Source organism: Lissotriton helveticus, chromosome 1_1 (assembly GCF_964261635.1).
Source record: "Lissotriton helveticus chromosome 1_1, aLisHel1.1, whole genome shotgun sequence".
Classification (NCBI taxonomy): Eukaryota; Metazoa; Chordata; class Amphibia; order Caudata; family Salamandridae; genus Lissotriton; species Lissotriton helveticus.
Window position 1 is genome coordinate 28,498,164 of NC_136057.1, and position 14,241 is coordinate 28,512,404.

Below are 14,241 nucleotides of genomic sequence, written 5' to 3' on the forward strand. Positions count from 1 at the left end.
TCGTAGTACTTATAGACCAGTAATGCTATTACAGAGCACATTGTAATCCTGCGAAACAACATGTCTTATATGAAACACTTCGGACCTCCAATGTGTGCTCATGAATGACCTATTGTGGTTCCTATCATCGTCTTACATATTATTGATTAATCGTCTATTCCCAGCAATGCTATTCCATCCATTATACTGAAACGTGAACAATTAACAAAGAATTCCCCTCCCACCCCACCCATCAACTCAGCTGTATGACCAATACTATGGGCCCGATTCACAGAGCTAACTTAAGACAAAATCTTAAACTTACTACAATTTTGGTATTCACAGAAGGCACTTACTCATTTCTGTATTCACAGAAGTTAGGAGTCCTAACTTTAGGACTCCTAAATGCCTTCTGTGAATACCGAAAGCCTTAAAGTTAGGATTTTTCTCAACTTAGTAGTAGTAAAGTTAGGACTCTTAACTTTAGGACTCCTAAACGCCTTCTGTGAATACTGAAAGTCTTAAAATTAGGATTTTTCTCAATTTAGTAGTAGTAAAGTTAGGACTCCTAACTTTCGTACTCCTAAATTCCTTCTGTGAATACCGAAAGTCTTAAAATTAGGATTTTTCTCAACTTTACTACTACTAAACTGAGAAAAATCCTAATTGTGAGACTTTCGGTATTTACAGAAGGCATTTAGGAGTTCTAAAGTTAGGAGTCCTAACTTTACTGCTCCTAAACTGAGAAAAATCCTAACTTTAGGACTTTCGGTATTCACAGAAGGCATTTAGGAGTCCTAAAGTTAGGACTCCTAAATTCTGTGAATACCGAAATGAGTAAGTGTCTTCTGTGAATACCAAAATGAGTAATTGCCTTCTGTGAATACGAAAATGGTAGTAAGTTTAGGATTTTGTCTTAAGTTAGTTCTGTGAATCGGGCCCCTTGTCATTTCATGAGCGCGATCCTAAAGACAGTAGGGCCCCCATTTGCGATCATGATTCACCTAACATGACAGCAAATGTTGGGATGCTGAATGCACGTATAATGTCCCCTGCCATATCCATAAAGCATTGCCCAAAGACGTTAAATAAAGTCAATATTATCATCCCATGTGGATGTCCATGGCTGCAAATTCTTCCATCATTGCATTCCAGTCCAGTGATATCAACTTTTTACGCAGCCCTCTTTGTTCTTCTCGCTTGATTTCAGCGCCCTCTGCCCTACCCCATCGAACCATTTATGTGTGCCAGTCAACTACACTAGGCGTTTTCGCAGCTTTCCACCTCATTGTGAGATTTTGTTTGGCCAATATAAGGGCAAGATTCAAAAATTGGCGCGAAGGGCCAGACTTTTTACCTTTAGGTCCCAATCCTAGAATACAATCTTCTGGAGAGTCGTCATTTCATATTGGGGCAATTTCATGCAGTATTTTATGCACTTCTGACCAGTAGTGTATTATTTTAGGGCAGCTACATAACATATGAAACAATTTCGCTTGTGGTGCAGGGCACCTTGGGCAGCTATCCGACACTTCAGGGTACAGCGCATGCAGTCTATGCGGCGTTAGATAGGCTCTATGTACAATCATTGGCTGAATGAACTTACATTTTGGATTCCTGGAGGTCTTTCTTGGATATTCTAGTATTGCTTCCCAATCTTTGTCAGTGAGGACATGGCCCACATCAATGTCCCATTTATCTCTAGTGGATTGTAGGGGAGTCTCCACTACCCCTCGTACCCACCTATATAACCATCTCGTGATATGACTGCCATTACCCATTAAATATTGCATGTTTATTAACTCATGCGTTAGAGTTTCCTGCCCGGTCGGGGCCCACATCACGCGGATATAACGTGAAATATATGCATGAATCTAAAACAATGTGTTGGACACTCCATGTCCTCGCACAAATGCATCATGTGTTAAAAGAGAACAGTCCACGAAGAAATCCCCTATACTATGAACCCCTTCATCAGTTCACGCCTTAATTCTCCTGTTAGTGATGGTGCCCGATTGTAGTGGCAAACCAAGCAGCGGGATGTTAGGGGCATACAAGGGCAGTCTCTTTGTGTAGAGCAACGCCCCTTTCCAATATGCCAACGCCACTGTCAGTAAATGGGGAGTGATGGTCTCTAGGAATTTGTCGTGATCTGAATTTGGGGCATATATGCTTCCTATAACCACATTCTCACCATCTAGTGTACCTCGCACTAATATATATCTGCCATTACCATCCTTCTTCAATTTCAATTTTCAAAATGCTTTATTCGGTATGTATGAATACAACCATATAGCAGACAAACCATCCTTCTTTTGCTCTATTGGTTTAAAGGGGACACCATTTCTAATCCATATTGGAGTTCCCCTTGCGAATGCCGAATAAGATGTATAGTAAAATTGACCCCTCCATTTCTTTTTTTTTTAATTACCTCCGCTTCTATCAGGTGAGTCTCCTGCAAGAACACCAAGTTAGCTTTTCTGCGATTGAGTTGCGCCAGTAATCTATGCCTTTTATGCACATATCCCAATCCTCGAATGTTCCAGGAGACATACGTGTATGTGTTAGGCGTTGCTATTGCTGTAATGTGTAGATAAATGGATAAGCATGTTGGGCACCCCGAGTAATCCAGACCACGCAAAGGACACAGCTGAGTTTACATTTCGCCTGAACAGACCCAATACACGGTTCCCCCTTCCAACCTTGAGGGACCAAACCTTCATAACAAACATATGTAACATTTCACAGCAAACATAGGGGCCGATTACGATGGCGGACGGACTTGCGTCCTGCCGCCTCCCCCTAAGCTTTGCTTAGTATCGACCTTGCATGATTTTCCCCGATGAGTGTTCGGTACAAGTACAACATCTGTGACTTGGCTTCCTTTACGGATACCAAAAACACTCCATGGCCTCATGACAACTAGAAGCCCAGACTAGGGCGGTTTTGCTTCAGCTCAGATCCGGTGCCCAGCTCTTGTTTTGTTGTTATGAATCAGTCAAGAGCAACAGATGTCTTCAGAGTCTGTTGATTCCCTCTCAACCTCCCTTGAGTCCAAAAGCCGCCCATCATGCACTAGTCAATCCAAAGGAGAACTAAGGTGGAAGGCTGAGAAACATGCCTGCCCAATGAACGAATTCTTGGCATCCAGATTAAATGTCTGACCAGCACCACTGTGCCAGCCTCCTCTTCCCTTCCCAGAGGAGAGGCTGCTACTCAGTGACCACCAACTCCGCTTTCGACTCTTCTCAGCTCGGCTCACATTGGCCACCAAATCTCTAAGTCTATCTCCTGCAGGCAGCCGTGAACCGCCTGGAACTGCATCACCCCAACCCTGTACGGCCAGGGAGTCGCCGATGTCCCAGTGATACCCCTCCTACAACCATCAGTGTTAAGGACAAAGCCAGACACCAGCTCTTTGGGTTTGGGGCCGTAGGACCACCGGCCGTATTTAATTCACACACACACACAACATTGTAAATCATCCATATTTGCTCATTAACCACAGTATTTACAATTTCCTTCACAAGTGAGACCTGGCCTTACCAGAGACTCTAGTACTTGGGAGTCACCTGGACATAACTAGTTTGTTCCTGTGCAACCAAGAAAAATTTAACTATTCAAGTGAGATCATGACCGGTTTCGTGTCCCTTCTGGGGTCGGTCTACTGTGGCCAATCATTGGCCCCAGCTAGACCCTAGCCCGGGATTGAACACCGCAACCGGAATCTGTCCGCCAGCTCCCCACCATACTTGTCGGCTCACCCGAGTTGGTAGAGCCTTGGTAAATCTCACCACTCCGGCTACCCGTCAAACCCTGGCCCTCGTTGGCGGCCCGCTGATCAATGTTTAAGGGCTTCCCGGGCAAGACCCCAGAAGCAGAACGCAACTCTGCTGGCCACCAGGACCTCCTTGGCCAGCTGGCCCAGGCAGGGTCCATGGGACCAGACTGGGCCAGCTAGCCAAGGATATCAGGATGGCCAGCAGCCTGGGCCAGCTAGCCAAGGAGGTCCTGGTGGCCAGCAGACTGGGCAAGCTAGCCAAGGATATCAGGATGACCAGCAGACTGGGCCAGCTAGCCACGGAGGTCCTGGTGGCCAGTAGACTGGGCCAGCTAGCCAAGGATATCAGGATGGCCAGCAGCCTGGGCCAGCTAGCCAAGGAGGTCGCGGTGGCCAGCAGACTGGGCCAGCTAGCCAAGGATATCAGGATGGCCAGCAGCCTGGGCCAGCTAGCCAAGGATATCAGGATGGCCAGCAGACTGGGCCAGCCAGCCAAGGATATCAGGATGGCCAGCAGCCTCGGCCAGCCAGCCAAGGATATCAGGATGGCCAGCAGACTGGGCCAGCTAGCCAAGGATATCAGGATGGCCAGCAGACTGGGCCAGCTAGCCAAGGAGGTCCTGGTGGCCAGCAGACTGGGCCAGCTAGCCAAGGATATCAGGATGGCCAGCAGCCTGGGCCAGCCAGCCAAGGATATCGGGATGGCCAGCACTCTGGGCCAGCTAGCCAAGGATATCAGGATGGCCAGCACTCTGGGCCAGCCAGCCAAGGATATCAGGATGGCTAGCACTCTGGGCCAGCCAGCCAAGGATATCAGGATGGCCAGCAGCCTGGGCCAGCTAGCCAAGGATATCAGGATGGCCAGCAGCCTGGGCCAGCTAGCCAAGGATATCAGGATGGCCAGCAGCCTGGGGCAGCTAGCCAAGGATATCAGGATGGCCAGCAGCCTGGGCCAGCTAGCCAAGGAGGTCCAGGTGGCATGCAGCCTGGACCAGCTAGCCAAGGATATCAGGATGGCCAGCAGCCTGGGCCAGCTAGCCAAGGAGGTCCTGGTGGCCAGCAGACTGGGCGAGCTAGCCAAGGATATCAGGATGACCAGCAGACTGGGCCAGCTAGCCAAGGAGGTCCTGGTGGCCAGCAGACTGGGCCAGCTAGCCAAGGAGGTCTTGGTGGCCAGCAGTCTGGGCTAGCTAGCCAAGGTTATCAGGATAGCCAGCAGACTGGGCCAGCTAGCCAAGGAGGTCTCGGTGGCCAGCAGACTGGACCAGCTAGCCAAGGAGGTCGCGGTGGCCAGCAGCCTGTGCCAGCTAGCCAAGGATATCAGGATGGCCAGCAGCCTGGGCCAGCTAGCCAAGGAGGTCGCGGTGGCCAGCAGACTGGGCCAGCTAGCCAAGGATATCAGGATGGCCAGCAGCCTGGGCCAGCTAGCCAAGGAAATTAGGATAGCCAGCACTCTGGGCCAGCTAGCCAAGGTTATCAGGATGGCCAGCAGACCCCAGCTGACAATGAGGCAGTTTGAACCCCTAATGGGACCTCACTTATGTTGTGAAAACCCTTTCTTTCCAGGAAAAACCTAAAAACACTCCTTTTTCTGAATTCGAGGTGCATCTTCTCCCCAGCTAAGGTATGCAGTGGGGGGTAGAATCGACAGTGACGTTTACAAGTAAATCATTCATTTATTCATTCATGCCTTAGACCAGATATGAACTTAGGAAAGGACCCTACCTCTCCGGAGCAGAGCCGGCCGCGTCTCCTCCGTCCTGTCGACTCCCACAATGCACTCTTTGCACCTGGGAGTGCAGGTGACAGGGAGTGGATATATGTGGTTCAATGTACACTGGAGCGTGGCCTCGACGCCAGCAGACTGTCAAAGGTAGCTTATTCCAAGAAGCCTTGGCTGAGACAACAGCCGGCAATAAAACATGGCGGCCACCAGGAAGTCAGATTACAAAACCGAAGAATCCCTCTGACACCAAGGGAATGGAGCTGGGATGGCAAGGGGGGTAAGCTATTTTTTGCACCACAGAAGGAACAAGCATTGGCAAAGCCAATAGGTCTGTCTGACCTTCGTAAAGAATGGGGGTTGTGGCGTTTTTTTTTTTTTTTTGCAAGAGTAAGGAAGGAAAATTATATATTTTTTTACAGTTATAGAAAAGAAAATCTACTGGTTACCAAAACGGGAAAAATTCCGGGCTTACAAAGTTAGAAAGGGGGTGTCTGTCACCCAGTGTGCATATCTCTTCAGTTTTCAAAAGTAATAAAGAGTAACTTTTCTCCAAACAACCTCTTAACAAAAAGACAGCACTGAGTGGGCTCACCTTAGCGTGACACTGAAAGGGAGAAACGATAAATAACTGTTACTTTACAAAATGTAGCTTTGGCGGTGCAAGGCGCTGAGAACATACCCAGAGAGAACCAAAACTTATGAATAACGATAAAAGCTGTGGGCCTTATTTATGAAGGCCTTGCGCCACCGATGCGTCACTTTTAAAATGGGAAAAAGTGACGCATCGGTGGCGCAAGGCCTTCATAAATAAGGCCCTGTGTGTTTAGGAAATCCTGTAATGCTGGATGGATGCTGAAGTGTCACCTGCTCGCGCCCGCGGCGCCACTTAACCCTAAACCGCTCGCCCTGTTTGCCTCTGTCTTGTACAGATGTTTGTGTAAAGCCAGCTGACCCGGGTGCACGTTTCTTTTGCAGCAATTGAAGGGTCAACTGTATTTTTTCCACAATATTTTTGTGTCCTAAACACAATTATAATATGTTGCATGATCACAAATATGTGTTTCCTTTTTTCCTTTATATAACTCCCATTGCAGGAAAACACGAGCATTGCAACGAGCGGCGGGCTCTCTCTCTAGAAACATCACTTTAGGGCAGAATTCCTGCACAACAGGAGATAACAACACCGAGGTGTCAGCGGGGATCCACGCGTCTCCTTCCTTCATCCAGGACTCGGAGAACACACTTGCATGAAACTAAGGCACGACAACCTGGGTGGAATTGTCGAAGATCACACAAGGAGCTCTGTTTCTGGTTTGCGGGCTGTGGGTGCCCTTCCCAGTGGGGGGGGGGGCGGTCCACAGTGACGTCCTGGCAGGGTTCAGACCTGTGCAGTGAACCTGCAGACAGTTGAGGCCGAGCGAGAGAGAGGGAGTCTTATCCACAGTTCAAAGGTCACTCAAGGAGGAGGGAGGAGTTGGTTGATCTTTAGGACTGCCAGAGCCTGCCTTTCACCCCTCCAGGGTTTCCTGTCGCAGGAGACAAATGTGAAAGTGGCCATTGGGGCAGTCCCTGTTTGTGCATGATGTTGTCCTTCCTTTGTGTTTCCTGTTCCTGCCCAGGGAAGCAGGATTGTGGTGGTTGTAGTTTTACTCGGAAATGATGCGCTATTGAAATAAACAGCAAGAAGACAGACTGCATAATATTCACCTTCATTTTTTTAATAATATCTGGACCCCATCACTAACATTTAGGGGAATCTGCAAGTGTTAAACATGTTTTATTTGTGTTATTGTCTTTGGTTGATTAATATATCTGATGTTTTCACCTGTATTTATACATTAAATGAAAAGAAAAGTGAAAACTAAACTGCTTAAACTCAAATTAGAGCATCGGAATGTTGAGAGCTCCATTGAAAACAATGGAATGCTCCGGGCCTTTAATGGCCGGTAGAAGCCAGGAGCCATTAAAGGCCTGCTCCCCTGTTAAAATCCCAAGCCGAACTGGAGCGGGCCTTTGATGACCGGTAGAGCCCGCTACCTCGTGCACCAAGGTTATATTAGAACAGTGGAATATTGAGCACTCCATCGACTATAGAGTAGCTCCGGACTTATGATGGCTGGTATAAGCTCCAACATTCCAGTGTGTGTGTTTATGTTCCTCCCTTTTTAATTTAGAACATTCCACCCTCAGTGGGTGGAATGTTCTTATAGCCTTTCTGCCTTAGACTATGCCAGTTGTTAAAAGACCTCACCCTCATTATAGTCCCTCGCCGCACTTAGGTGCAGGGCCATTAACAACCGGTATAGCCCTCGGCAGCAGCCTATAAGGCTATATTAAAACATTGGAATGTCGAGAGCTTCATTGAAGACAATGGAGTAGATCCGGGCTTATAATGGCTGGTATAAGCTCGGAGCTCCAATATTACAATATTTGTCTTCATGTTTCTCCCTTTTTAATTTAGAACATTCCACCCTCTGGGAGTAGAATGTTCTATTAGCCCAATAACCCTTCTACCTCTGGCTATGCCGGTTGTTAAAGGCCCTCACCCTTGTTATACACCCTTGCTCCACTCGCAGTCAGGCCAGGCCTTTAACAACTAGTATAGCCCTTGGCAGCGGGCTACAAGGCTATATTAGAACATTGGAATGTTGAGAGCTCCATTGAAGAGCCCTGGGCTTATAACAGACATTATAAGCTCGGAGCTACTCCATTTTCTTCAATGGAGCTCTCACTTTCCAGTGTTTGTCTTCATGTTTCTCTCTTTCTAATTTAGAACATTCTACCCTCAATTGGTGGAATTATCTAATAGCCTTATTGCCCTTGTGCCTCAGCTATACCAGTTGTTAAAGACCCTCTCCTTCGTTAGCGGGATCATAACTCAGGTTCAGGGGTTTTAACAACCAGTAGTCTCCTTGTACAGCGAGCAGCCTGGCACCTGGTGCACTATGCTGTCTTCCTACCTACTCCTGCACTAGCACCCGCTGAGTAGTCGCTTTGTACAGCGAGCAGCCCTGGCACCATGGGCACTAAGCCGCCCCTGTACCTACTCCTGCACCAGCAAACGGCGAGTAGTCTCCGTGTACAGCGAGCAGTCCTGCCATATTTGAGCATCAGTGTCACCCCTCACAGGCTAGCACTAGAAGCACAACTCTGACATATTTGAATAACACACTTGAGAGCTTGACCCTCCTATCATTGGTTCCACCCTGGAACATTTGAGCAACACCCACCCACATATATTTTGGATGTGCCCTGACTGGCAAGCATGTCACTGGAACAGACTCACTTTAATTATATGGGTATTTTAATCTCTGATGCATAATTTGTAATTGACTGTTATCTGGTACAGGAACAGCCCTATACCCTGTGTCAAGGCACAGTATTTCAAAATTGTGTTATTTATCTGCCTGTCGACTATTCGATTTCTTTTACTGTGACATAAATGTAAGCCTGAGCTGCTCACATACTTTTCTCATAAACTGCTTGCTCCAGAGTACTCTGGCAGACCCTGGAGTGCCCTTTGAAATGGTCCGCCACACAGAGGCACTCGCCACCGTACCTCGCATCCGCCGAATGACGACCGGCGGAAGATCATTCTCCCACCTCGCCACCAAAACAGGGAACACCCTCCCCATCCACCTGCGTCAGACCCAGGACCTCCTGACTTTCAGAAGACGTCTAAAGACCTGGCTGTTCGACCTGTAGCTGCTCCCCCTTTCCATCAGCGCCTTGAGACCCTCACGGGTGAGGAGCGCGCTTTACAAATGCTGTTGATGATGATGAGAGGTAGGGCTGTTCTGATCACCTCCTACTACAGAGTCTTCTCCCGGGATGGCCTGGTCCGGACGAACAGTGTTTCTTGCGGATAATAGAGCAGCCATCTTGAAAGGTGCTGGCAGTGTTATGGTGGTGCCATGATGTAGGCCAGAAGTACACTTCACCTCGCAGCCTATCAACTGCCTGGAGCCATGAAGCCACAGACACGCCCTTAGCAACGCCGTACCACTCCCTCATTATAGTGAGAGCCCGAAGTATATTGTTGCAGGCCACTTATGTTCTTTTTTAACAATACAATAAGGGCCATATTTATCAAAGGGTTTCATCACTTTTGCACCATGCAACAGGGCGCAAAAGCAACACAACTCTTAAGTTTATCAGGCCAATCAAGGTCATCTTGCGTACCCCTGAGTGGCTTGATAAATCTAGAGTGACTCAACTCAGATCAGTGCGTTGCGTTTCACTGCTCCAGGGGGGCATTCCATGGGTGGAGCGTGGGTCTTCCCACAAATCCACCCATGGATTGTGGCGCATTCCCAGATTTACCAATCAACAATGGTAGACCTGCGAATGCGTTAAAATGCTTTGCCTCCCTAGTTAAGGTGTAATTAGAAGAAATATCTTTGGGCCCGATTCACAGAATGAACTTAAGACTCAATCCTACAACTTACTACTATTTTGGTATTCACAGAATGCACTTACTACTTTTGGTATTCACAGCAGTTAGGATTTTGTCTTAAGTTTGTCTTAAAACAGACTTAAGACAGATTAAGACAAACTTAAGACAGACTTAAGACAAACTTAAGACAGACTTAAGAGAGACTTAAGAGAGACTTAAGACAAACTTAAGACAGTCTTAAGAGAGACTTAAGTTTGTCTTAAGACTGTCTTAAGTTTGTCTTAAGTCTCTCTTAAGACAAAATCCTAACTTAAGTCTGTCTTAAGTCTGTCTTAAGTTTGTCTTAAGTTTGTCTTAAGTCTGTCTTAAGTTTGTCTTAAGTCTGTCTTAAGTTTGTCTTCAGACAAACTTAAGACAAAATCCTAACTTAAGTCTGTCTTAAGTCTGTCTTAAGTCTGTCTTAAGTTTGTCTTAAGTTTGTCTTAAGTCTGTCTTAAGTTTGTCTTAAGTCTGTCTTAAGTTTTTCTTAAGACAAACTTAAGACAAAATCCTAACTTCTGGGAATACCAAAAGTAGTAAGTGCATTCTGTGAATGCCAAAAGTAGTAAGTGCATTCTGTGACTACCAAAATAGTAGTAAGTTTAGGATTGAGTCTTAAGTTCATTCTGTGAATCGGGCCCATGATTTTTCCTCGTTACTTCCTCTTTCTCTGTGTGCTGCATTCTTTTTAGCTATGACAGCTTCTAATACTGATATAATAATGGCCCAAACTAGCAAAAGGAAGCACACCTCTTCACTACCTTCTCCACATCTAATGGTACTGAGTCACCCGAGGATTTGCTTAATAACATTTTTGGAAGGTACAGGCTACTAAAAGCTTGAGCAAATAACCTCTTTAATAACCAAAATTCTCCTATTAAAGAAAATTATTATTTACTTGCAAAACTGGAAAAGGTCATACAACCTGCGAAAGAGCGGATAGTCAATATAAAATTCATGGAGAAATTTGAAATAAAGACGGTTCACTGAGTGCCTTCTCATCGTAAACCTAACCAATCCAAACCCAGACAAATTATTTTTAAAGTTTTGTGCCATCATCATTAGATTTTGATTCCAAAAGCAATTAGAGCAATTTGATTGGTAACGGTGGAAGGAAATAAAATGTATCTTCACAGTAGCAGTCTCTTATAATTTTCAGTTCCCAAGTTATGTAGTTAAAGTGTGTTTGAGCAATTAATCCCCTGAATATAAATGCTGTACACATCTTTATTATAGGTACCATAATCTACTTATTTCTTACCTCTGTACTTCAACATTCCTTTTTCAAGTGGTATCTCTATGGAACCATTTCTATTTAGTTCGTTTTTTTTTATTGTGGGCATATTTGGATGTCAAATATTTAATATTCACCTATATCTCGTGGTGGTCAACTAAATCGAACTAATATGGCTTCATCAAGGTATTGATTCTTTACACTATCATAAGGCTGATAGAATAATTCTCTAAGAAACCATGTAAATGGAAAAATCCTGTCAACAGTGAATAAAGGTTCGATTGGTAATGTTGTGTCTTCCCAAGCTCTAGGACGCAAGGATGGTGTAGTTGTAGACACTCAAAGAAGCCAAAGGTAGATTTATTCATGTTAAAATAAACATTTGTGATATTGTTCGAAATCGAATAAATCTATCTGCACAAACAACTGATGATACAGCCTTCTGGAAAAATATGAACAACAAAATTGTTAATCTTGGAAATATTCCTGACATCTTTGAAGGTTGTTGGACTTGGCTCCTTCTGCAGGATCATCCCCAGACTTTTACCTTCACCGTCCTGTTTTCGGAACCCGTTTTTTGGTTCTTTTATGACTCTGCACACTTTACTACTGTTAATCGACACTAAAGTGCTTGTGCGGTCTCCTTTAAACATGGTAGGATTGGCTTAGACCAAATTAGTACATTGAATTTATTTGTAAGTCCCTGGTAAAGTGGTACTATGCAGCACAACCTTCCCCATTAATACATATAAGTCCCTCTTAGGGGAGGCTCTAACCAGCCCAGAGGGGAGGGTGCACTGTGTTTAAAAAGATGGACATGTATTTTTAAGTGTACATGTCCTGGTAGTGAAAGAACTCCTGAATTCGTTTTTTACTACAGCAAGACCTACCTCTCCGATAGGGTAACATTGGGTTAACTTATTACATTTAATAGCTGATAACTTTCAATTTGGAGTAGGAAGGAAATTAGGCTTCTCCGCGCCGGCTGGCGTTAGGAGGTAACTGCTGCCCACATCGGTGGATAGTGGGTCCTTTCAATGAAAGAAAGCAGCCATAGAGGGACACTGTGGGACACATATAGAGGTGTTGCAGAGTTTTTGAAACGACATTTGAAAAGAAAACTTCTCGTCTCTGTGAACTAATTGTTTTGGGTCCTGAGGAGAATCCCAAGAATTAAAGGGATTTGAAACGCGTAGACCATCGGTTCTGCCAACTTGTTCTTTTGCTAATTTATTGTGGCAGTGTTACACCTAATCGTTGTGATTAGTTTGAATAATTGTACAGTCAAACGGAGCTGTGTAGGGTGTATTTAGGAAAAACCAACTGTGTAAATAGTACGTGTTGGCAGTCCTGGTGCTACTCAAGTGGTGTATTGAATCTCCCCCGTTTGTTTTAGCACCCAGCAGGTTGAATGTGTCAGGTGTATTGTGAAACGAGTGAGTTGGTGAGAATGAATGTATATGGGTGAATTTCCTTTACTATCCCTTGTGTCCATCCCCATTGTTTGTACAGAATTTGATATCCAAAGTATTAAACTTTTGGAGATTTAAAAATGAGTACATTTGAATAAATAGCTACTAATGAGCATTCAGATGCATTGTGTTGTGGTCTATGCATTCTTGAGAAATTGTTGTTTTGATTAAGGTATCAGTACTGGCATTTTTTCTGGTTGATTAGTATATAGGGCTCAGCCTTACTGATTAGAGCCATACCCCTTTTTGGTATTAATACATTTCTTGACAGCAGAATACTCTGGCAACAATATTTGTCACCCACAATATTTTTAATTCTATATTTTGGTCAAAAACCCACTGACCACTGTGAACCAAACATAACTCCCCAAACAGTGTATTCCCACTTGCTCTGCCCCACTCACCATTAAACATTCACTCCGCTTCCTTGTCACCACCACAACCACCAGATGGGCTACCAAAAAAATGCAAAGAATCTTTAATGATTTGTATTTATTGACAATTTATTCCCTACTGGCTATTGCAGTCGCATCATAAGTCTTTACAGTTGGTTCTACTCAACGTTGGATGCTCATGCTCACGTCTCTCTTAGTCCTGTCCAATATTTAGTTTAGCAAAAGGCCTGCCAACACTTAGCTATAGGATCCATGGGAACCAGTTGTCCCTGCTTCAATGTCACTTCTTAGGTGCCACAGTGGTGCTTTACTAGTAGTAAACTTGCTGGAACCATCCGTTGCATGAGTATTCCTCTGGGCTGCAGCTGTTGATACTGGCTGGGTTCCACATCAAAGGGTACGCTGATTTCAGAAGGTACCTGGTGGGCTAGGTTGAGGGCACCATTGTTGGTAACTACTAGGGCATGGGTGCTTGTGCCCCTGGCATTCCTGTCAACGGTGCTGAAGGGACTACTGCATCTTGTACCGGGCTGCTCTGCATGATAATCATAGGCTGTAAGCAAGAGACAACAGGTGTGTTACTGTGATGGTTCTTCATTCACCGTCATCATAGAACTCAAAACCAGCTGAATGTGAAGGAATGGATGAATGAGGTAATGAGTGAATCTTTACATTTGTTTATGCCACTTAACACAACTAGCCATCGCTAGATTCTGCTCATGTGGAAGAAGGAGGAAGGGAGAGAGACAATAAGAGGAGCATCTTCAGGTGCCGGATCTTAGCGGATCACCAAAAAGTGATCCATTGGGGTCTGTTTTCTCTGGAGAGCATTTAAATCCAGGAGACGTCTCATCGCCAAAAACTGGCAGATAACTTGTATTCACTTAAGGTACTTGTGCAGCGTCAACCTAGTTATAGTGATTGATCAATCAGTGGCTGATGTTGCCTGGTTTTGTCTTGAACTGGTACAAAGCAAAGGATGCACACTAGGGTCACGCGGCCGATAGCGAAGCAGAACTGGTTCTTCACAGGTAACCAGCAGTATAATCCCCCAGTTCCAGGGCCCAGACCACATAACAGTTAGAGCTTTGCATCACCCAGAGCCATAGGAGACAGCCCTCATGCAGATATAAGCCTATAGTGATAGTGTGGTCTTCCGCCTCACTGAGCCTCCTGCCACCACACGCTTACCCTTTGTGGGAACCAATGGTAATATCTA

General features: G+C 45.4%; 2 protein-coding genes across 2 annotated transcripts in view; both read right to left on the bottom strand.

Annotated features, from left to right (window-relative positions):
• LOC144766997 (membrane-spanning 4-domains subfamily A member 12-like) overlaps nucleotides 1-5,623 on the bottom strand; it is a 162,295-nt gene extending 156,672 nt beyond the window's left edge. Inside the window, exon 1 of the mRNA XM_078650662.1 lies at nucleotides 5,486-5,623. The gene's annotated coding sequence lies outside the window, so the exon portion shown is untranslated. The remainder of the gene's footprint in view (nucleotides 1-5,485) is intronic.
• A 7,856-nt stretch (nucleotides 5,624-13,479) lies between these two features.
• Nucleotides 13,480-14,241, bottom strand: part of LOC144767019 (membrane-spanning 4-domains subfamily A member 8-like) — a 278,123-nt gene continuing 277,361 nt past the window's right edge. The window contains exon 7 of the mRNA XM_078650671.1: nucleotides 13,480-13,575. Within this exon, the coding sequence (XP_078506797.1) occupies nucleotides 13,480-13,575 (96 nt within the window). The remainder of the gene's footprint in view (nucleotides 13,576-14,241) is intronic.